This window comes from Cervus canadensis, chromosome 5 (assembly GCF_019320065.1).
Source record: "Cervus canadensis isolate Bull #8, Minnesota chromosome 5, ASM1932006v1, whole genome shotgun sequence".
Classification (NCBI taxonomy): domain Eukaryota; kingdom Metazoa; phylum Chordata; class Mammalia; order Artiodactyla; family Cervidae; genus Cervus; species Cervus canadensis.
In genome coordinates, this window is record NC_057390.1 from 74,520,168 (window position 1) to 74,545,689 (window position 25,522).

General features: G+C 34.0%; 1 protein-coding gene across 11 annotated transcripts in view; it reads left to right on the plus strand.

Annotated features, from left to right (window-relative positions):
- Nucleotides 1-25,522, plus strand: part of PUM2 (pumilio RNA binding family member 2) — a 97,756-nt gene that overhangs the window by 62,558 nt on the left and 9,676 nt on the right. For 6 of the 11 annotated variants that reach the window (XM_043469291.1, XM_043469299.1, XM_043469294.1 and 3 more), the window contains 6 exons: nucleotides 3,759-3,902; nucleotides 4,019-4,309; nucleotides 8,363-8,599; nucleotides 22,970-23,237; nucleotides 24,072-24,201; nucleotides 25,359-25,493. In XM_043469291.1, coding sequence (XP_043325226.1) covers nucleotides 3,759-3,902; nucleotides 4,019-4,309; nucleotides 8,363-8,599; nucleotides 22,970-23,237; nucleotides 24,072-24,201; nucleotides 25,359-25,493 — 1,205 coding nt within the window. The remainder of the gene's footprint in view (nucleotides 1-3,758; nucleotides 3,903-4,018; nucleotides 4,310-8,362; nucleotides 8,600-22,969; nucleotides 23,238-24,071; nucleotides 24,202-25,358; nucleotides 25,494-25,522) is intronic. The other 5 variants (XM_043469292.1, XM_043469293.1, XM_043469296.1 and 2 more) reach the window with 3 other exon arrangements.

A 25,522-nucleotide genomic window follows, 5' to 3' on the forward strand; every position in this document is an offset into this window, starting at 1 on the left:
GGTTCTTACTGTGGGCTTCTTTGACAGCTGATACTAAAATTTAATGAAAATGCAGAGTCAAGGTTAGCCACAATACTCTTATTAAAGGACAAAAATGAGTAGAAGGACTTGGTCTATTCTGACTTATACTCTAGGGTAAAATTTTACTCTTAAAGCTGCAGTTGAATTACTGCATGGAGAGACATAGAGACCCCAAAAATGAGATCCCAAAAGGAAGGGACACCTACCTACCTAATTAATTCCCCCCAAAAAACAGCAAAAAGCAATAGGGAGGAAGAACTTGTTTTATAAATAAGGTGAAATAAAGAAAATTGATTCTTTGAACAACAAATTGTTCAAATTGGGATCCGTGACTTACCCTGTGTTCATTAATCATATACATTTTGGGTTTTAGACCTGTGTGGGAAAGTGGAATTTTAAAGATTATTAGAAGGTAATATAGGGAAATTTTGTTATGAAAATAAAGGAAATAATAAATTTGAACCCATTACTTCAAAAGTCACCATAAAGAGAATGACAGGTCAGGCTAGGAATGGAAGAAGAAACTGTGGAACACTTGAATACAGCATACATAAAGAATTATAAATCAATAAGAGAGCTTCCCTGGTGTCTCAGTAGTGAAGAATCTGCCTGCCAGTGTGAGAGACACAGGTTCAGTCCCTGATCCCGGAAGATCCCGTATGCCATGGAGCGCCTCAACTCTGTGCACCACAGCTGTTGAGCCTGTGTTGTAGAAACAGGGAGGCACAGCTATTGAGCCCTTGAACCGTAACTACTGAAGACCTCATGCCATAGAGCCCATGCTCCTCAACAGAAGCCACTGCAAAGAAAAACCCTCACACCACTAGAGAAAAGCCCTTGAAACAACAAAGACCCAACACAGCCAAAAATAAAATTATTTTATAGAATAAATAAATAAAAAATAAATCAATAACAAAAGACAGCCAGTAGGAAAATGGGTGAGAGAAACTTTGAACAGTTGTTTTCCCAAGAGGAAATGCTGAGGCACAATTAGCATATAAAAGACACCCAACTTCCTTCTGAGGAAAGAAAGTCAAAACCACAACCTAATGTTTCTTCCTGTCTTTCAGATTGGCCAGTTTTTAAAAGTCTGATAGTTTATCAAGTATTTTTAAAGTCATTGTATGGCAAAAACCACTACAATATTATATTGTAAAGTAATTAGCCTCCAACTAATAAAAATAAATGGGGGGAAAAAAAAGTCATGGAGCAGTGGGAACTCTTAATACCAAGGTGGTTAAGTGTGTAAATTTGCACAACCACTTTGAAGGCAGTTTGGCATTATTACCAAAGTTTGAAAATACGCATACCCTTTAACTCAGGGTGTCAGCTGCTGTACATCTTAGGTTAGAGAAATATGTACTCATAACACACCAGCATACACATATGAAAATGTTTATGGCACTACTGTTGGCAATGACCCCAAACTGGGAACAGTGTAAATGTAAATGTAGAATGTAAAAAAACAGTGTAAATTTATCCTGGCGTTTGTTTAGTGAGGTGCTCTACAGTAGTGAAAAGGGAAACAAAGTATAACAACATGGATGACTTGCATGTAAAATTTTTTAAATAAGTCAAATGATTGTTTAGAGAGAGAAGTAAGGTGGGAAGTAAGATGTTGTGTAACTCTGAAGATCCCCTGGAGAAGTGGAGAAGGAACTAGCAATCCATTCCAGTATTCTTGCCTGGGAAATCCCTTGGACAGAGGAGCCTGGCAGGCTACAAGTCCATGGGGTCACAAAGAGTCAGACATGACTTAGGGATTAAACAACAGGGAAAGAGAAGATTGTGGTAGAGCAGGGACTTACGAGAGGTGGGTACCAGGCAGTTTTCTATTTCTATTATTGACTTGCATGGAGGTTATACTTTTTTGTGTTGTAATCATTATAATGTACTTTCGGTTTTTGCACTTTTTCTGTTTTATTTCACAATAATAAATGTTTTAAACACTTAAGAAGTATCATGCTCTGCTAAACAAGAACATTTTCTGGTTAAGAAAAATTTTATTCTCAGCCACTTTTCTGTAGCTCTGCTCTGGTCCTTTTTACAGCAAAATTCAAAAGCATTTCTATACTTGTTATGGTTCTTCCATTCTTTACTAAACTCACCACACTGACTATCATCCTTACCAGAATGACTTCCATATTGTTAAATTCATTAGTCTGGTTCCCAACTCTTAATGCCTTTTAGCAGCATTTTGCATTGTTAATCGCTCAGTCTTCATTCAAATTCTTTTTTCTTTGGCCTCCAGGAGACCACTGTGTTCTGATTTGGTTTTTTTTCCTTCCTGGCTGTTTCCTCTCAGTCTCTTCTTTGGTTCCTCCTCTCTCCAGCCTCTTAATGTGAAGTACCCTCCAGGCCATAGGCCCTACCCTTTTATTTTCTTGGTGGTTGGATCATTTTTAGCTAATACCATGCTTATGTTGACCACTCCCTTATTTGTAAATCCAACCTGAACCTCTCTATTAAACTCCAGACTTGCATATTCTATATGACAGTTACAGTTGGATATCTGATAATTTTTCAAATTATCATCTTCATTCTATGAGGAAAGGTCTTTGAAAATTATTACCAATTAGTTCTGAGAGGAGAGGTCATTCCCTCCTAGATTTTGCCCTGTGCAGCCCTTCATTTGGCTGGTCCTCCTCTAATTCATATCCATTGTAATAAAGCTGCAATTGTGAATCAGAGTTACTGCATTTTATTAAAACAGCCTTTACATGTGAAAGTTTTGGTCCTAGTTTGGAAGGTGGTGTTTAAATTTAAACATATCCAATATTGCTAGTACCTTTTTGCAAGTGGTCCTTACACTTTTGAGCCTGAGTCTTTGTTACTGTATAAGACAGCGTTTCTTAACCTGACTCCTGGGAGAAAATAAACCTGTTGCCTTAAAATAGCCACTGTATGAATGTATGTATATGTATATATATATAGAGAGAGATAGTTACCTCTTCTCCCATGCATCTTGAGTGGTATTTGTTATTTTGGATCATCTTTGAGAAAACTGGCAAAAAAGTCACTTTTCTGTTCGAAATAATCATTTTCTGTTCTGTGGTTCAGATGAGGAACTGAGAAAGTCTGTGAAGAGAGAAACTACTCTTCCTATAGTTCTGAACAGTGCAAATTGTCACCTGCCGTGTGGTCAAGGCTGTAATACAACTAATGCCTATGTGGTTTTTAATCAGACTCTAGCTTGAGACCCTTTACAAATGGACTGTTAAACTTTATGATTTTAAGTTACCTGTTTATATCATGATTTTATCTTTAAAGGATTGCTTGCAAATGAAAATCTAAGGAAATGCTGTCAGTGAGGCACTTGGTTTAGAAATTTACTAAAATTGCCTAATGAATCTTACACTGCTTTCTCTCAATTCCCTTAGTCTTTATCCATTCTCCTCTCAGGAGAACTAATTGGTGGTAATAATTTTCAAGCATCAGCCCTTGATTACTTACAGTTTCAAAAGCAAAGACTGTATCTCATCATTCTGTGGTCCATAAGCAAGAGGCATCGCTGTCAAAATTTAGGGAAAAATTTTATTTAGGCTTTGTTAGATTTTCTTTTATTTAGTAATACCTTCTCAGATGTGTTTACTTTTTATATAGTAACTAATGGTTTTATATTCACAGTAAAAATAGCTGTGTTTGCTGGTTGATAAAAACAACTGTGGGAGAAAGTAAATAACATGCTTTCTATATTAATGTTTTCATTGGTAAACATTTATTTTGCTATTATCTAGGCTATCAAGTACTAGCTCCAACTGCCTATTATGATCAGACTGGTGCCTTAGTGGTTGGCCCTGGAGCAAGAACTGGCCTTGGAGCTCCAGTTCGGTTAATGGCTCCAACACCTGTTTTAATTAGTTCAGCAGCAGCACAAGCTGGTAAGTGTAACTGACATTTTCAGGGATAATAATTTTCTGGTGGTGTTTGAGATATTTTAAAAATAGAAAATGGTTTTCTGGGTAGTTACAAGAAGTGTCTGAAATTTATTTTATAGCAGCGGCAGCAGCAGCTGGAGGAACTGCAAATAGTCTCACAGGCAGCACAAATGGTCTGTTCCGGCCAATTGGCACTCAGCCACCACCGCAGCAGCAGCAGCAGCCGCCGCCAAGCACTAATCTGCAGTCTAATTCATTTTATGGGAGCACTTCTCTGACTAATAGCTCCCAGAGCAGTTCTTTATTTTCTCACGGACCTGGCCAACCTGGAAGTACATCTCTTGGCTTTGGAAGCAGTAGCTCTTTGGGTGCTGCTATAGGCTCAGCCCTCAGTGGATTTGGTTCATCAGGTAAGTTTCTTTTTAAGATGAGTGTACTCTGCTAAGTGGACATGAGGTACATGTATTTGTTTTTAATATTAATATGAACAACGGCTAGTAGTATAGAAAGGACAAGAATAGGATACTGGTTTATTGGCTTAGTTTTGTAGACCGAAACCTCTTGCAGTGTTTATGAATGTTTAACCCGTTTCAAGCAGCCCATTCTTTACTCAAATATGATATATTTTCCCCTGGCCTTAAGAATTACACTACTGTAATTTTTGTTTTAGTAAGATTTGTTTGGGCTAATATACATTATGCTCATTACTAGCTCTTCCCTTTTCCCTATAATATTAATGTTTGAGGCAGTAAAAACTTTGCTATCTTAAGTTTCTGATATTTTAAAATAATAATTATCTGTGTGCTCATCAGATGATTTATTCTTATTAAATGTTAATTAATATTTATGGTCCCTATTTGGTATAATATATAAAAATAAAATATAATGAAATGTTCTAAACAGAAGCCCCTACAATAAGGGTGCCTGTCTTTATTTTAGGTTAAACAACTTAGCCTTTATCACTAAAAATACGTTTAAAAAGACTCCTCCCCGCCTCGTATCCTAGTTTTATACATAATACTTAAGAAGTCCAAATTTTAAATAGCTTCACAAAATAAATAATGTACCCACAGAAACTGATTTTATAACTGAGAAAGAGCTGAAATCAGAAGAAGCCCACATTGACACCCTGTTGACACATGTATTATCAGTCTCTGGTATTTCCAGAGTGTTCAGGAAACATTAGGGAAAAAACAGCTTACTCTCATTCTCTTGGTATAATTGACAGCCTTTTCTTTATGAGGGACATTTATTCACACCTCAAGAAATGTTTTATTTCTCTAGTGTCCTTGAGTCTTTAGAATCTGCTTCTAGTCTGTTTTCCCACCACATGAAATTATATTCTTTTCTGGTGTGAAAAAATGGCCAAACTAACACATGCCAGTCATTACTATTTTTGCCAGATTTCTAAGAAAGTATCTTCTTAACTCTTTGAACGTTTTCAATAGAGATGGTCCAGAACACCTATTAACTTTTAGGTGCATAATTCTTTTCTGATATAATGAGATACAAAAAGGAAATATCGTATTTGCCTAATAAAAAAATTGCCTAAAGAATGGGCATGGGAACTTCTCAGGAAAAATCTAGTGAACATAGAGACTATTCAGTCTTTTAATTTTCCTATTTGATTTGTTTCATTACGTTTGGAGCTTAGTGTTTTAATATGTAGCCCAGGCACTCTCATAGACTCACTTTTTTGTTTCTAACAGTTGGCAAGCAGTTGCCCCAGATAATCCTAGATTGCTGAAGAAAATCAAAAGAACAGATAACTTAAAAAAAAACTTTTGTGGAAATAACTGGTTTCTGTAGATTTGTAGGCCCTGAATAATACAGGAAAAATAGAGAAAAGATAAATATCCTGTTCCCTTTGTAATAATAAAATGTCACTGATAGTCTGGTATACTCCCAAGTTTCCTTGTCTCTTTATTTGTTAATACCCTTCCCCCTGTATTCAGGAACTGATAAGTCATCAACATTTTGTTCTCTATAGTTGTCCCCTGCAGATGCCTCTGCCAAAAAATTCTCTTCATTCTCCCTTATTTATGAGCATTGCTTTATTCCATTCTGATTTCCAGCTTGGGGTACCTCTGTTTTACCTTGCTTCAGAGGACATGAACGATTGCTATCCCTAAATACCAGTAAAAAACCTATCATCTCCCTCCTCTTGGACATCTTGTGAGCGTTCATTCAAGTGCTGCACTTATGTACCCTTTGAAATCTACCCATTACCATTTCACATTGTGGCAATTCCATATCTATATGAGATCTGAAATATGCTTATATGCAATTGTACATACACAGTACCATGTACACAGCCATCCTCTTACCCGTATGATGAAATCATTAATGCTTAAGAGTGTTAAATACCCCGGTTTATAACTCAGATAGCCAGGAAGCTTAGCCATTGTAATATAGAGATTAAATCACCATTTCTATAACCTGCTATTTAGAATGTTCTTTTACAGTTGAAAGCTCGTGATTTAACATTTTATCCACAATTGATATATGATTAGTGACTCCACTGTCATTATCTAGCCTCTTAAATATTTTAGGTATATTTTGTTTTATATTTTATAGTCATACTGTTGCAGATAATTTAGGCAGATAGTAAAATTTAAGAAGCCAACGTGTTTATGTTTAAAGTAAAGCTATTTCTTTTAAATGTTTTGCTTGGCTTTTCCTTTTTAGAGGAAAATGATATTGCATGTGTCAAAACTGTGGTTTCTTTGATTATTTGCCAGGGGAATGATAGTACTGCTGCTCTCATTTAGAGGGCTTTTGTCTTTTTCCTTGTCAGTTAAATGTTTTCTGAAATAAATAGAAATTACAAATGTAGCCATGTTTTAGAAAAATCACTTTGACAGTGTCCTTTTAAATTAGCATAGTTATTATAGCATACATTGACAATTTTGCCACAGCCATTCTTACAGTAGTATTTATTTGTTGTATTAACAATGCATATAGTTACTTAGTATTTCCCTATAATATATCTTAAAAAGTGAGAATTTCGTTAAAACCTGATCAGTCCTTAAGAAACCGCATTCACTGGTTTAAAAGGTTGAATACTGTTAATATAATATTTTGCTTAATACAGTAGAATGAGCCTGGTATTTTTCCTTTATAGGATTTTTGTTTTGGTAAAACCAGTGTAATTAAGTTTTCCTTCTGTATTAATAAGCTTACCTTGGTCTACCATCATGTGCTCTGCTTATTTTTTTCTCTTTAATCTATACCCTTATGACCTATTTATAATTGACCTATTAAAATTTTCTTTAAAAGAATTAACCATATTGGTCCGAATATAGAGCTTGTCTTTTAAAAACTTTACAGGTTAAAAAATGTAATATGATATTATCAAAAAAAAAAATGTAATATGATATTATCTTGAATACAAAAAGATTTGGTTTAAAAGGCTTAGAGACAGTTTAAAAAAAAAAAGTGTGCTTGAAAATACAGGCTCTAAGTGAGACTTGTGAATTGGGAGTTTTGGACAACCCTTTTAAAAACACTTTGTAAAGAATTTGATTATCCAAGTATATGTTGATTAATAGCCAGATCTCAGGTTGCATAGCTACATGGTAATGTGAATCTACCATTCTTTTATGATTTTATAAAATGAAAAAAGGACTAGAAAGTTAATAGTTGAATTGGGGATTAAGTGAAAAACAAAAAATTGGTGTGTAGTACAGTAAGGGATGTAATACCTTTACCTAAGTAAGCAGTTCATGAGGCCAGACTATCATCTTAAGAATGGAAGATCTCGAGGGGTAAGTGAATGCATGTCTTTGGTTGAAAACAGAAAGCTAGCAGTTAAAGTTTGGTTTTTCCAATATGTATTTTGTAATTTAGCTGTTGAAGAGTCAGGAGAATGTGTAGTGCAAAAAGTACTGAGGAGTAAGCTGCCACTGTATTTCACAGCTGACTAATATTCGGGCCAATATGGACTTAAAGGAGTGGTTTGAACACAAGCTGGAACCCAAATCAAATGTGAATAGCAAGGGAAATGTGTTAATATTCTGTTTATCAGTATAATCTTTTCTTGGCATTGGGTTGAAGTCTAAGAACTTGGTTCCAAAGGTTAGGATACTACCAAAATATAACCTTATTGAAATTTAATCTCTAGCATAGCAGACAACTTAAAGTTTCAGGGTTTATAAATCATACCAGGGTATTAAAGCACAGTAATCATATGTGTCAGTGGTAAATATGTGTGAAATAATGATCATATGACTGCTGGTAAATATTTGGTCATTTTCCTGGGGTGCATTTATACCCTTTTATGATTAATAAGTTAGTATATATACTTATCACAGTATATATAGTTATCACAGTAATTATCTTCTCTGTTATGTTTCTAAAAATAATTATTGTGATCACTTCTGTTATTTCCCAGCAAGAGTTGGGGATAGGTTTTATTCAGTTAACACTGTATGTAATTAGGGTTTTTTTTATTTCTTCTTCAGTTGGCAGTTCTGCAAGTAGTAGTGCCACAAGGAGAGAGTCTCTATCTACTAGCTCTGACTTGTACAAAAGATCTAGTAGCAGCCTAGCACCCATAGGGCAACCATTTTACAATAGTCTGGGATTTTCCTCCTCTCCAAGTCCAATAGGCATGCCTCTGCCAAGCCAAACTCCAGGACATTCACTTACGCCACCGCCATCACTTTCATCACATGGATCCTCATCCAGTTTGCATTTAGGTAAAAAAAAAAACCAAAACCCTTTTTATTCGTATGTATACATGTAAGTGTGTTTGTGTGTATGTTTTATAATATGTGTAAAATATTTAATGTTGGATAAAACATGCCAAATTGCTTTTGCTTTTAGATATTATCCTTTTGAAAAAGTTCTACTTTTGTGAAAATTCAAAGTGAGGGTCTGATGTACAGTAAGGTAAAGACCCCTATTGTATTTTTTATTCCTTTTATGAAATACAGTGGTGTGTTTTTTCTCGTCTGTGCTTTTGATTTGTGTGTGTTTTAGTTCATCTGAAAAGTCAGTTATTTATATGTGATAGTGAAATAAATTTCACCATCAAAAGTGTGTGCACACCAAAAGCAAAATGTTAGTCACATAGTTATTGAACTTTAAATAGTTTAGTATGATGGTCTTTGCTTTGGTCTTTTACCAAAGGGTTATATCAGGGCATATGAATTGAGTATGTTTGTGAGTTAGAGAATCTTACTATGTATGGGTTTGGTCCATGTACTTCTGTTACTTTTGAATATGTTGTTTAAGAAAAAATGTTCTAGGTTTTTTGTACCCTTGTAGTTGGGACATTTAGAACTTTGGTTTATATCTGTATATTAAAATTGCCCCCAGCCCAGGATTATTTGAATTGATGGTTCCCTTTTTCCTGCTCCAAGATGTATTTAACCATGTAGTTAACAGGATATTTTGAGGGGTTTTTGGATATCAGAGGCTATGTATGAATCCCTGTCTCTTCCAAGTATTTTATTAAAATTAGGTTTTGGATTTTTCTGATTCTAGTCAATTCTACTTAAAAATGAGGTGTTCTGTTGCTGATTTTTATATATGCTTGGAAAGATATTAATTAGCTTGTGATTTAAAGAATAATGCTTGCTTTTGTAAACAAAAGTTAGTGATTGTGTTTGAGCCCCTCCCCCAGTCATAAGGCTATAGCTGTTTTTTCCAAAAGCTCAGTAATGTAGTTAAGTGTCCATGTAACAAAGGAATCTTTAACAGTGATCATCATTTAGGTTTATGTTATTACAAAGTGGGCTAGATTCTTTTTTAAAAAGACTGGTCCTCCACCCCAGTTCCGAGCCTTTGCTCTTTTGGGGATGTTAACTATATGCAACCAATTAATTTATGTGAGTGGGGTCCTCAGACCTGGTTTGTAGCACTGTTTGTGTAAACTTAACCAGTTTTTAGTCTACCACCGTCCTTCATTTATCTTTTCTCAGTCACAGGAGCTATTCAGTTCTTGATTTTTATTATTTCTATTCAGACCCACTCCTACTACTCCCATTTAAAACATTAAAACATGGCTTTGAGACTTTGACACCAAAATTTGGAACAAAACATACCTAAGATAGACATTTCATAATAGTTTTGTGTTTCATTCGTTAAGATTATATTTGTTATGTCCTGTCATTTTTTTCATAGGTAAGTTTCAGATCAGGTTTCTGTCAACTGTTAACTGCTTATGTAGTGCTTTAGTGCCTGTGTAAATGGCATTATTATTCTATATAACTTGCTTAGAAATTGGATTATAATGACCTTTTAGATGTCTCTAATTAAACCACAATCTAGATTTTTTTGACTATAAAGAATCCAGGCATATAAATGCTTATGGAATGAATTCTAGTCAGTTATGAGGAGTAATCATGTGGGCCAGGAGTTCTACATTGTACTCTGATACTTTTGTGCCCACAGGTTAAGCTTAACTCCTTAGGTTAGCTTCACCTTGAAATCTGGTATTTTAATACACCTCTGATTGAAATTGTCTGTAGATTATTTTCTTTTGAGATTCCCTAGTTTCTTTTAGCTTTAGTCATACTATAACTAGCAGCCTTTTTTGGTAACAAGGAATAGACCCTGCCAAATTGAAATAATTCAGTAGATTTCATAAATTTGCTCTTCACATAGTATTTATGAAAATAATCTGTCCTTCACTTTCATATCATTGACTCATGATGCAAGACTTAACATGCTCTCTGGTCTAAAAAATATATTTTAAATTGTGTATTCCTGAAGTGGATTATGCCATAAGTTAGGCTATCAAGGCTGCTGATTTATAAAATACCTAAGGAATTTGCATAGCCATTTAAAAAATAATCTTACTGTGGTCATACACTAAGAATATAATACTATAAAATAGAGATAAATTTTCCATTTCATTAAAATTGACTGGAATTAATTAGTTCCAGTTGATTTTCTTATGAGAAGACATGTAACCGTTATAGTTATTGGTAGGTCTAGCTATCTACAGTCTTAGAATACTGGATGAAGCATCTTTGTTTTTTTTTTTAAGCCACCTATCCTATGCCTTTGCTACTGCTAGCTACTTGATTCACAGAAAAAGCTAATAACAACATTGTGTGCTTCTGGTTTTCCAGGAGATGTTTCATTTTTAAAAAATAGTTGTAATTTCATGAGCATAAATATTTTTAGTAGGATGACTAGTAGTCACTTTGTGATTGAAGAATCAGTATTTCAACTGATAGATTTTGGTTGTTCCATTTTTTTATAACCTAAACATTTTTGTTAAGATTTGCAGCCTTTTTAAATATACTGAAATCAGAAGCATGAAAAAGTAATCTTATATTCCATATTATAATGTGAAATTTCTAGGAGATTCCTTTTTAAAAAACATTTTAGCCACAATATCAAAATCATACCTTTTAACATTTATAATTCTCATTACTCTAATTTCCCTAATTTACCTAAATGTCTTTTTACAGTTGTGTTTACATCAGGGTCCAGATAAGATCCATTATTTGTTTGATATGTCTTTTGATATGGAAGCATTTTTCCATCCTCTTTTTTTCTTCTTCTTCTTCTCTACATGTATTTGTGAAAGAAACTTTGTCCTATTGAATATCCCACATTCTTGACTGATGAATTCTTCCTCATGATGGTATTTAATGTGTTCCTCTGTTCTCTGAATTTTCTGTAAAATGTAATTAAATTTAGTGGTTTCATCTTGTTGTTTGTTTGCTTTGTTATTTGGTTATATAGTTCTGCTGCACCATATCAGTAGACACATATCTGGTTGTTTCCAGGTGAGGTTGTTTCCATCAGCCAGATCCACTTAACAGCTTAGCAACCTTTCATCATCACCTGAATATTTCTTCAGAGATTGCAAAATGGTGATTCTCTAACTCTGTCATTCCTTTTGCATTGGTTAGCTGGAATTTTTCTGTGGAAAAGAACTTTGATTGGTTGTGAGGTTACCCTGAAATACATAGTTCATATAAGAATCATGATAATGCTTAATTTTTTTCCCTATATTTTGTAACTTTATTAAGTTGATGGCTTAGAAACTTCTGAAGGTGACTTGTAGGGGTTTTTTGTTTTTGTGTTTAAATCATCATACACTACAGGTAATTGTAGTGTAAATTGATAGCTTTTAGGATTGTTGATATATTTCAGTCCATTGTAGTCTGGAAGATAACATTTTTTATACCTTTTTTTGATCCTATATTACTATCTTTAACCATTTGGAGTCACTTCAGATTGGTACCTGCTTGACCATAACTTGTTAAAAGCACTTAAAACACTGGTTAGAGAAGCCAGTGGAAAAGAACAAGCAAAAAGAGAACAACTTTAAGATTAGTGGTTTTTATTTTGAAATGCAAAGAGCTCTGTCACATTCTGGGCTTTACATTCAGCATTGAATATTAAATGAATTATTTTCTCATGTTACATTGATTTATAAAGTTGAGGGAAAAATCTTCTACCAGTAGTTGTGTTTTAAATTATTCTCTATGATAGAAGTCAGCCTCTTATTTTGAGATAGTTCACTCCCAGTAAAAGAAGATGAAATATTTCCAGTCTTATTTTGTTCGTCTACCTGGAGCTGGCTAACTAGCTGTTTCCTTTCTTGTTTCCTTTCTTTTTCTTCTTTGAGTAAATGTTTACAATATGTTAATGATTTCTTATTTAATCTTTATTCTCATGATATTTAGATTGATATGGAACTTCTTGGGTATAAAGTAGTATTCTGTATTTTTATTAGGGTTTGACGAACAAGTGGCTTTCTTCTCTGTACCTCTTTTTGAACTGGCTTATTTTTTTCCTTAAGGATGCCAAAAAGTCTAATGACAGCTATGAGCTCAGGGAAATTAGTTAATTCAAAGGTAACTATTAAAGTTTTGTTAATGTCATGTATTCAGTAATCAAATAGTGCAATAGATTTAAAAACTTTGTAACCTGTCTTCTATCCTAATCACAGAAAATTTTATATGAAATGTAGACAGGGTAATATTAACTTCTAAGGTCATTTTTCCTATTTAGTGGTAGTTTATCTGTTGAAATTGCTGACCTTTAGCAAATTTGGTCATCTACTTTTCTCAGAATGAGATGTTTAAGAGTTAAAACAAGAATGGCCAAATCAGTTGTTAAGGCTATGTACAATTTTGCTGAGTTTCATATTTGGTCCTTGAAGCAGAAAACAATATGAATTATTTTGTTGTTTTCATTGAAAGTACTCTTTAAGTAGCAAGTTCCCTGTAACTGAATAGCTGCTGCTACTGCTGCTAAGTCGCTTCAGTCATGTCTGACTCTGTGCCACCCCATAGACGGCAGCCCACAAGACTCCACCATCCCTGGGATTCTCCGGGAAAGAACACTGGAGTGGGTTGCCACTGCCTTCTCTGAACTGAATAGCATTTGGTAGTTTTCTAAAGTACCTTCATATTCATGATTTCATTTCATTCTAATTGTTAAAATAGAATGGCTGAATCATATGCCCATTAAAGAGATAGTTATAGGTCATATGAGCCCAAAAAGCTTGACCAAACCCATAAATGACAGAACTGAAGCTAGAACATTGTTCTAACTCCTGTTACCTTTTTTTCTGTTCTGCTGTTGTGTAATCAACTGAACAGTTTTGCAAAGTATGCCAATAAGGGGATTCTAATCAGCCTCTCAAATTATATTTAACATGGGCATGTGTTTTTTAAATGTTTATAAAGGATTACTAGGCTTCTAGACCCCTTTCATTTTTTCAGTCATTCTTGAGATTTATAGAAAAGCTCTTACCTAGCATTTTTAAAGTCCAAGTATTATCTACTCTTTGAAATAAGAATTTGTGTTACTTACCAGGCAGGTGACTCAGGAACTGAATATGTTGTACAATATAGGACTGAGTAGATAAGACAGCATATTCAGCTTGAAGCGGAATGTTATTTACAGGTTCTCATGGTGGTTTTAATGAACGCACTGCTTCAACCCATTGGTGTGTCTAAAAGTCACTTATTTGTTGATGAGTACGAAATATGTTGTGAAGAAATTCTATTAATTATTACTTGTGTAGAAGAATTTATTATTTTATGTTTCATTTCTGTATACAAATTCATTAGTCTGAGTTCTGGTTTGGGGTCTCAGTGATTAAGTTTTGCCCTTATGTTTTGTTCATTATCCTTTAATTATGTTATCTGTGACTTTGTACTTCTAATGATTGAAAAATGTTTTCACCAGTTAATTCAGTTAAGATAATCTCAGATTTGAGACTAGAAAATACTTGATGATCCTATTCAGTGGTTTACCATATCAGAATCACTTGGGCCTGTTTAAAATACTTCGAATGAGGAGGTGATTGATTTGGAATTGTATGACAGCAGTTTTTGCTTGTCATGATGATTATGGGGATTCTGTTGACATTAAATACCTAACAGCAAGATGCTAAACTCTTCATTTTAAAATGATTATCCCACTGAAATTTCCAGTAGTACTCACCTGGAGAGAGAGACCACTTTGGAACAATTCATAGTTTACATTAGGGGTTACTCCAATTCATACATCTTTTTGACTTATAATTCCTGGATATGAGCCTTTGATGTTGTCTCCCGTCATCTCACTGATGGATTTTTTTTTCTTCCTGCCTTCTTTCCCTTCCATTTACCTGAAATTTGCTTACCATTGCATGTTTTAAATTTTTTAAGTTTTAACTTTGACTTCTCTTTCATACTACACACACAAATAAAACTTCATTCTCAAAGTGCTCAAATAACTTGCTTCTAGTTGTCAAGTTAGTAAGGAACAGAAATTTTGAGCCCAGGTCTATCTGATTTATTCCAAGATATGACACTGCTCCTTGAAGAATGCTTTTATTTCTGTCTGCAACTTCTCTGACTAAATAAAAGATCTTTTCCCATTCCCTGAGTTTAGAATTTTTGTGAACTTCTTATAAAATTGTGGTAAAATATAACTTAGCCTATTATGAGTTGGTGGTGAAAGTGACTTTGAATGTCAGTATCTTGGCAGTTTTTACTTGCTTGCAATTGACTTTTAATCCTCAATTAAAATACTTTTTCCTTCAAGGATCTCTTAATATATTTTATTACTAATTTTTAAATTTAAACTGATCAGATGCTATTCTAATTAATAGAATAGTAATAAGTTTAATTATTATACTGAAACTAATACTATTTTATGTTTCTGTTTTATGTGTAGTTTTGTTGTGTTTTGCTTCTGGCCTCCATTTAAGAATTTTGAGGTCTGATCAAAATTTTTACCTAATTTATTTTACTTAATTCACTTAATAAATTTATTCAACCAGTGTCAAATACCTACATGGCATACTGTACTTGACTTTAGAGACACTGGTGAAGAAAACATTCTGCCCACCATCATCAAATTTGACTTTTTTTGTGTTGAATACAGACAAGTAAACCAGTGATTGCAATATAATGATTGTAGTGCTGTTGACTTAGTTACTTTATTTAACATAGTGATTCTCTCCCTTAGAATCATTATCTTTCCTTTATGGGTTTTTTTTGTATCAAGTTAACCACAGCCTAGATTATATTAAGGTGGTTTTGGATTTTTTTTTCTCTCCACTAAATTAAAAATAAGAAAGCTGAGACCATGCTCCACAGCTTTTAAGAGTACAGTTGACCCTTGAACAACACAGATTTCAGCTGCCCGGGTCCACTTATACATGGATTGTTTCTGTTCAAATCCTAAAAGATGATGTTGTAAAAGTGCTGCACTCAATATGCCAGCAAATTTGGAAAACTCAGCAGTGGCCACAGGAGTGGAAAAGGTCAGTTTCCATTCCAGCCCCCAAAAAAGGCAATGTCAAAGAATACTGAAACTACTGCACAATTGCACTCATCTCACACATTAGCAAAGTAATGCTCAGAATTCTCCAAGCCAGGCTTCAACGGTACATGAACGGTGAACTTCCAGATGTTCAAGCTGGATTTAGAAAAGGCAGAGGAACCAGAGATCAAATTGTCAACATCCATTGTATCATCGAAAAAGTGAGAGGGTTCCAGAAAAAGTATACTTCTCCTTTATTGACTACACCAAAGCCTTTGACTATGTGGATCACAATAAACTGGAAAATTCTTCAAGAGATGGAAAAAGCAGACCACCTTACCTGCCTCCAGAGAAATCTGTATGCAGTTCAAGAAGCAACAGTTAGAACCAGACATGGAACAACGGACTGGTTCCAAATTGGGAAAGGAATATGTCAAGGCTGTCTATTGTCACCCTGTTTATTTAACTTATATGCAGGGTACATCATGCGAGATGCTGGGCTGGGTGAAGCACAAGCTGGAATCAAGACTGCTGGGAGAAATACCAATATCCTCAGATATGCAGATGACACCACCCTTATGGCAGAAAATGAAGAGGAACTAAAGAGCTTCTTGATGAAAGTGAAAGAGGAGAGTGAAAAAGCTGGCTTAAAACTCAACATTCAGAAAACTAAGATCATGGCATCTGGCTCCATCACTTCATGCATATAGATGGGGAAAAAGTTGAAGCAGTAACAGATTTTATTTTTTTGGGCTCCAAAATCACTGCAGATGGTGACTGCAGCCATGAAATTAAAGGAGTCTTGCTCCTTGGAAGAAAAACTATGACAAACCTAGACAGTGTATTAAAAAGCAGAGGTATCACTTGGCTGACAAAGGTTTGTTGTCAAAGCTATAGTTTTTCCAGTAATCATGTACAGATGCAAGACTTGGACTATAAATAAGGTTGAGCACTAAAGAATTGATGCCTTTGAGGTGTGGTGCTGTGCAAAAGACTCTGAGAGTCCCTTGGACAGCAAGGAAGTCAAACCGGTCAATCCTAAAGGAAATCAGCCTGGAATATTCATTGGAAGGACTGAAGCTGAAGCTGCAATACTTTGGCCACCTGATGCAGAGAGCCAGCTCGTTGGAAAAGATGCTGATACTGGGAAAGATTGAGGGCAAGAGGAGAAACGGGCGACAGAGGATGAGATTGTTGGATGGCATCACTGACTCAGTGGACATGACTCAGGGAGATAGTGAAGGACAGTAGTCTAGTATGCTACAGTCCATGGAGTCCCAAAGAGTCAGACACAACTTAGCAACCAAACAACAAAAAATATACTTGTGTACATGTGTCTGTCAGCTCTTTATGTTACTGATAAAGCTTCTGGTCAACAGCAGTCTGACTGTTAGTAATTAGGTTGGAGGAAAATCAGAATTTATACATATATTTTTGGTGGGGTCAATGCTTCCAGCCTCTGTGTTGGTCAAGGGTCAGCTGTATCCCGATCTCAACAAAATGAGTAATTTGAGTGGCTTTGTTTCTTTCTGTTTTATAGATAAATTTATTTTTGAATACTAGCTACTTTTTTGTTTAAAAAAAAATTATTTTAACATCCTACATTTCTACATTAAAGCATTATTTGACTGTACTGTATTGTCTGAGGAGTGTTTTAAGATCATACTCTGTAGAATACTGCACTTTGAAAAGTTTTATGACGGTTGTGAGTTCTTATTTTTGCATGTGTATTTTGTTGGGGTAGGGGTAGGTTTTAAGAGTGTCCTCATGTTCACTAATCACAGAGATAATTTAGTTTTCACTAAAGATGTAAGATTCAGGCAGTCTTGAAATCATACAGGGCTTTTTGATGGAATAATGGATATTGGCAAGTTGAGTAGAGATAGGAATGAGATATAATACTAGTATGAACTGCATAGTTAAAAACAAGCTGTTTAAATGCTCTTTGATGAATGAAGATGGTTTCCTTCTTACCTTTATATTTTTAAAAAGTTTCAAGCATTAGATACTAAAAGGTAGATTAATTACTTAGTTGCTTTCAGAAAAAAATTACAAGTAGAAACGGAAGCAGCAGATATTTATTTTGATTTATAGTTTGTTCCTTATATTGTTTGCATACTTATTGTCATAAAATGTATAAATTTAAGGTAGCACACTTGACAGTTACACTTTTTGCCTTTTATGTTAGTCTGTTATGATGATGTGGAAGATTATACTTTCAACTAGAATTATGTTGGCTTTAAATTCATTGAAGCCTGATTTTTTTCCCCAGTAAAAATTGTCTTTATATGGCAAATATATAGTTAAAATTTTATAGTTAAAAAATTTACATGGTTTATTTCCTCATGTAACCTCAAACATATCCTAGATTTATGAACGGTATATGGCATTAAACATTCTTCATGAGGCAGAATATTACTGAAAGCTTTAAGTGAATTATTCAGATATAATAGTTTATTTATAGTTTATAGCAGAATATAATATTTATAAGTATAAATATTATAATAGTTTCTAGCAGAATATAACTGAAAGCTTTAAGTGAATTATTCAAATGTAGTTTTAAAAAACTCAGTGTAACTATTAACTGTGCATCCTTGAATGAGGATTTAGCTTCTCTAAGCCTATTATTTCACAAGTAAAATGGAGGTAATATGTTTGTCTTGGAGGGTTGTTAGGATAGCGTATATTTTTGTTCTGAGGCTGCAAATTACTGCAACTAAGTGGCTTAAAACAAAAGAGTACACACTGGCAAATACAGTTCAATACGATATAACATTTTATGTAGAGTCTGTACTTTGTCAGTGTCCAGTTAAGAATGCTCAACAAGAGTTCATTATCTCTAAAAGAGTCACTGTGTACAGGACAATAATAAGTCTATATTAATGTGCAGATCCAGGTTGAATGGGGCTCACAGATAGCTGCCTTTTTGTTTCTCAACAGAATAATACTACATGCCGTGGACCCTTAGGATCTAGTGTGTAATGTCAACTCTGAATATGAAATCATTAAACGGGCTTTCTAAAATAGTTGAAAAAGCTGATTGTATTCAACATAGAAAACCTGTTTAAGACAGTATACCAGAACACAGGATAAAGGTCTAACTGATGTGTATTATTAGAAATGTGTAGCCAATATCCTGAAGTGATTTATGTTTGTATTGAGAAGCTCTGCTCTAAAGTCTTTTTCCTGCTGAAGTCTAGGAAAGTACTAAGTGGATCAGCTATGGGTTAGAAGTAATTAAAAGTAATACCTTAAAGTGAAATAGACATCCTCATTTTAGACTTTTTCAAGCTATGCATTCTTTATTATTTACCTATTCCAACTAACTAGTCATCTTTCATTATCATCTTATCCTTCTTGAGCTTTCCAGAGCCTTAATTTCTGAAAAAGACCCTGCCTAGTAAGCCTGTATGTAGTTGTACCCTTTTCAGGGCCCCAGATCTTCTAGTTGGATTAGCTTTTTATTTATTTATTTATTTTCAAAATTAATAGTTGACAGCCTGAATCCAAAATGAAACCTTAATTTATCTTGATTCTAATCCATTAGTCTCCAAACTTCTATCAGAATAATCTTCAAGTAGACATTTTTTCTTTTTTGAAATAAAAGCTATCTACTGGGAAAGATTCGAGAATCTATGTTTTTTAAAAAACAGAAAAAAATAATAGGTTCAGGAGCTGCCTTTTCAGAGGTGGAAAATGAGGTTTATTTTGTGGTGGTTTCAGTTGTATATTTTTCTCCCCTGTCTTTTTGTCAGTATCTTAAGATCTTTTTGATATCTGATATTTAATAGGGAAGGATTTTAAAAACAGTGGCCTTCTCAAGGAAATTAATGAAAACTTATAAAATCATACTGCTTTTGCTAGTATAGTTATTAGGTGTTTACCTTCATTCAGTTGTCATGAATGAGCTTGATAGATACCTGTGTAAATAGCATATAAGGGGCAGCATACAACTGTGTGATAACCTCTGGCCTAAGAGTCCTGGCTGACTAGCTACATGTCACATCACTTTTGGACCATAGTGACTTTATCTGTGAAATTAATAGCACAGCTCTCCCTGTGCCGTATGTCTTTATTAAGCTAGTGATTAAGGAGTCATAAATGTTAGGGGTGAGGTCAGTGATAAATTGAAGGGAGTGTTATCCCTTTAACACATTTGGTGGAGAACACATCTGCTTTTAGATGACCAGTAGCAATAGTATGGTGGGCTTTCCCAAATGGCTCAGTGGTAAAGAATCCACCTACCCAGCAGGAGACTTGAGTTCAGTTCCTGCGTCGGGGAGATCCCCTGGAGAAGGAAATGGCAACCCATTCCAGTTTGCTTGCCTGGGAAATCCCATGGACAGAGGAGCCTGGCAGGCTACAGTCTGTCAGGTTGCAAAAGATTTGGACATGACTTAGCAACCAAACAGGAGCAGCAGCAATGGTATGAATATAAATGACCAATTTGTTTGCTTTTAATAATTTTGAAATGATTTCAGACTTAAAGTCATTAACAGTTTTTTAAAAATCTAGTTTATCCCAGATTTTCCAAATAATAAGTGAATTTGCTTTATTGTTCTTTCCCTCTGCTCTATCCTCCTCTGCATTATGTGTCCCTTCACACCCATTTTTTTCCTGATATTTTGGAAAGGAAGTTGCAGACACAATGTCCCTTACTCATAGACATATCCGCGTATGTGTGTGTGTCCTAAAAATTTAATCTTGCACTATTTCTCAATCTTTTATGACCTCCACATTTTTTAAAGGTATAGGCCAGTTTTGTAAAATGTCCCTAAATTTCATACTATGTTTTCGATGATATGCTTTCAGTGTTTAATTCGCCCCCGCCCCATCTTTTTTTTCACTTTTTTTTTTTTTGGTTGCATGGCTTGTGGGATCTTAGTTTCCCGATCAGGGATTGAACCCTGGCCCTTGGCAGTGAAAGCGTGGAATCCTAACCACTGGATCAGCAGGGAATTCCCTAAAAGCAACCACATTTTAAATGTTTAACATATATTTTAAATATTTAACATATATTTTAAATTGAGTTTAAATGCTTATATTTAATTACTTTGTAAAGAAACAAAGGCATCTTGACCCTTTGTGAAATTAATTTTTCAACTTTATATATGAAAATGCTAATTATAATTAGTTTAGAACTGAAATTCCAAGATTTTTAAAGCTCAAAGCAGTTTGGCATTATTAGACATTTTATGTTGTCAAAGAGTACATCAGGAGTTTGATGTATTAGGAGCTGATAGAATATAATCAAGAAATATCTAGACACGGGAGGAATTCGTGTTGGATATTGATAGGACTATTTGGAAGGTACTAAATAAAATTATCATTTTCTGGGATAAGTATGTATTTTGAATTTGCTATTGAAAGCTTTAGTTCATTAAAAATAAAGAGGTAGGATTAGGCCTTATGTTTCAGGTACTGATAAGCAGTGGTACGGACATAGTAATGAGTAAGAAGGAGAGAATTGAACATTAGGGTAATGTTAGGAAATTTATGTGAAAAATAGGTTTGGAATACAGGTTTGAAAAGTAAGCTGAAGAATGTAGAGCAGGTACTCTAGCAGGATGCTGTAGGATTTTAGTATAAAATGACATCATCACGGTAGCCTTTGAATGGGAAGACATAATCATTGTTTACGAAAACAAATTGGAATGATAAGCAGACTACCCCTTCCCTATGAAAAGGTTAAAGAATTGTTAGAGACTCAAATGGGCTAATGATCAGTTATTGCTGTGAACAACTAATAGTACTATAAACAGATTAAAATAGGAAGCTGGAAGGATTAATAGTAGTGAAAAGGTTGTGACAGTGTTAACACTGAATTCTTTTCCTTTTTAGAGTTTTTATATATGAGCACAAATTTATGGTAGAACTGGAATGAACTTGAGAATTTGATGTTAATGACTTTGGTGTATAAAATTACACACTTTTAAGGTATTACAGAACTAGACCATAGGCAGTTGATGCTACATTAAATATTTACAAATATGTGTGTACTCACCATGCATCAGATGCTGTTTTAGGCATGAGGTATCTAGCATATAGGTGAATATAGCCCTGTGGCACTTGACATTGGAAATGGGGCCGAGGATTCAAATAAATAATGAATGTGTATAATATCCTGGATGATGGGAAATTTAATGAAGAAAATTAAAGCTAGAATAGTGGAAACTGAAAGTTAAAGAGGAGTTTTCTAACCACTTCACTCTCCAGGATTGTAACTCTTAACTGCTCCTTGTCCCTGTAAGTCTTTTTGGCCTTCATTGCCTTTCTGTAACTTTGCACTGACAGTGTGTCCTTGGCACCATTGTACTCTGGCCTGGATTGTACATACAACACTAAACAGAAGTAATGTGCAGTAGTACAAAGCTGACAGTGGATTTTGTTTATCTGAACTGCTAACTATGCGTTTTCCAATTTTCTGTACATTTTTCTTTTTTAAAAGGACACTGTCAAGTACTTTTAAGTGGTTATTTGTCGTAGGAACAGTTACCTGCTTCTATGTATTTTTGTTTTTATCAACTGCCCTTTAGTATTCTTTGGAATAGGATATAAGTTAACTTAAGAGGTTTTTTATTCATTTGTTTTAAATGACTGACATAAAAACTCTAGAAATAATAAATGTTTACTGCTCCTATTTTTCATCTGTAAAACAGTAGTGTTTTATGGAGAGTGTTTAAATAAAAATTTTAATAATTAGTTGTATTAGCTTTATTATGTTGTGGGTTCTTTAAGTTTGAAGTTTAATTAGGTTAACTGAGAAATCATTTTTCTTTACATACAAGTGTATATGACTTTATAAATTTTTATGTATTCCAGAAAAGTAGATTTAGTTGTTGGTATTCCATTAACATTGTGGATAAATTTCAATCAGCCTTTATTTTAGTGACTTGAAATCTGAGTTGGCTATAGCTATCTGTAACTTGTTTGTTAATGTAACTGAAAATTTTGTTAGTGGTTTCAATATTCTGGTATTGACACTACTATGTATGACATTAGTTGTTGTAATTATGTTTTAAATTAAGCTTCCAAAAAAAATAACAGGTTTTGTGTATGATGTTAGATGTTTTTAAACTAAACTGCCAAGAACAACTACAGGATTGGTTTTTTTTTTTTTCCCCCCCATGTTTTCTAGTCTCTTTTTTCCCCATATATTATAGCCACACATATTAAGTAAATGTGTGAGAGTTCCCCTTCAACTTTAATTTTCTGTTATACCATATAGGAATTAGTAGGATGAATATTTCTTTATTGACTGCCTTTTTAGTTTAAGTGACTTACTTAAGGAATGACTTTGTTGAAAATATTTGCTGACCACAGTTGCTTTGTTGTAGGAGGACTGACAAATGGTAGTGGTCGATATATCTCTGCAGCACCTGGAGCAGAAGCAAAATACCGAAGTGCTTCAGGCACTTCCAGTCTATTTAGCTCCAGCAGCCAGCTCTTTCCTCCTTCTCGGCTTCGGTATAATAGGTCTGATATTATGCCTTCTGGCCGAAGTAGATTATTAGAAGATTTCAGAAACAACCGCTTCCCAAACCTTCAACTTAGAGACTTGATTGGACACATAGTTGAGTTTTCTCAAGACCAGCATGGTTCTAGGTAGGTGATTATGATTTATGATACTTTCCACTGCATTTTTGCTTTGAAAGAGCCAAGATTTTTCTTGACCAGGATTATTTAACCTATATAAAAATTGGAATTGTTTAAAAAATAAATATCCAGTATAGATTTTTCTTTCATATGAGGATAAACTATAAAAATACAAATACGTATTTTTTTATGGTTCTTCAGTTTTCTATAATCAAAGATAGTAATGTTCTTTTGTTGGATTTTTATTATATTGACTGAATAAATTTAATTTCTTTAAACTACCTTTTGAAAATAGTGCTCTGAATTACATTTATGGACTTATGTCCCTGATGTGTATACTTGTCTAAAAAAATGTTTTAAACAAAGTTAAATGCTTTGTGTTCCTTTACATTAAACAGGATATGTGTGTACTGTAATACTTGAAGTACATGCAAATTAGTGTTCTCAAGATAATACACAGAAAATAGTATTCAAATTCTAACACATTTGCTAAATTTGAGATACCTCAGCAATAATATAATTATTAAAATAAATGAATGACCAGTAATATCTTTGTAGTATTTTTTATTGATTACAATACAACCAGAACTAACTTACGCATTAAACATCCATATGTCCAGATTTTTGCCAGTCTGACTAGAAGTTTTAAATTAAGGTGTCAACAAAGATATGCTTCATAACTTTTGTTCTTTTTATTTTAAATGTATAGGATGTATTAATACTGTTTCTGGAAATGACTTTATATGGATATATGTTGGGGTGTGTTATATTCAAATCAGACATGGATTTTGCAGGAGCTTATTATTAATACACTGTCATGGCATTAAAATGTTTCCCACATAGATTCATACAGCAAAAGCTAGAGAGAGCTACTCCAGCTGAGCGACAGATGGTTTTTAATGAAATTCTACAAGCCGCCTATCAATTAATGACAGATGTTTTTGGCAACTATGTCATACAGAAATTTTTTGAGGTAAGCATGCATTCATGTTTGTTCATGCTGAATGCTTAGAAAAGCTCTGAAAGTTTATTCTTCATATAAAGTTTATTTTCATATAAGAATATATACTTGGGAGAAAATATGTACAGATTCTATATCTAGAATGTATGAAATTCAACAACAAAAAGACAGCTTGGTTTAAAAAGGGGGCAAAGGACTTGAACAGACATTTCTCCAAGGAAGATACTCAAATGTGCACATGAAAAAAAGCTCAACACCCTTAGTCATTAGGGAGACGCAAATCGAAACCATAGCTAGTTCCTTTTTATGTCTTCTAGGATGGTGGTATTTTAAAATATAGAGAACAATAAATGTTGGTGAAGGTGTGGAGAAATTAGAACTCTTATACAGTTGTTGATGGGAATGTAAAATGGTGCAGCCGCTGTGGAAGACAGTTTGGCAGTTCCTTAAAAAACTAAACATAAAATTAAGATACAGCCCAGCAATTCCATTCTAGGTATATACTGAAAAGTATTGAAAACAAGCACTTAAATGAGCTAGTGTTCATTTCAGCATTATTCACAGTAGTCTAAACGTGGAAACAGTCAAAAATGCCTGACAGATGAATGTATAAACAAAATGTGGTGTATACATACAGTAGAATATTGTTCAGCCAGAAGAAGGAATGAAGCTTTTCATACATGCTTACTCATGGATGAAACTGAGTGAAATAAGCCAGGTACAGAGGACAAATATTATAAGGTTCCATTTATGTGAAATACCTAAAATAGACAAATTCACAGAGACATAAAGTCGACTAGGGCCTACTATTCTACTAGTAGACCGGTAGGGAAAAGAGTGGGGTTATTGTTTAATCAGTATAGTGTTTGTGTTTGAGGCAATGGAAAAGATTTGGAATCAAATTGTGATGACTGTTGCACATGGTAAGAATATAGTCAATGCCACTGAAGTCAAAATGTTGTATTTTATGGTTAAAATGTTATATTTTATGGTATATATTTATTTTTTAAGTGTATGGTCTTTACACTAAATGAGAAGTTTAATACCTAAATGCTTTCTCAATACCTCCTTGCCAAATGTAATATTTAAAAATAGATTCAATAGACTGAAAAGAGTGAGTTATTCAAGTTAACAAAGTAATAATAAAATCTTTTTTCTTTTCCTATCAGTTTGGGAGTTTGGATCAAAAATTAGCCCTAGCTACTCGTATTCGTGGTCATGTTCTACCCTTAGCATTGCAGATGTATGGCTGCCGTGTTATTCAGAAAGCATTAGAGTCTATTTCGTCTGACCAGCAGGTAATTGTAAGTTAAGACAAAATTTTTGTATTATT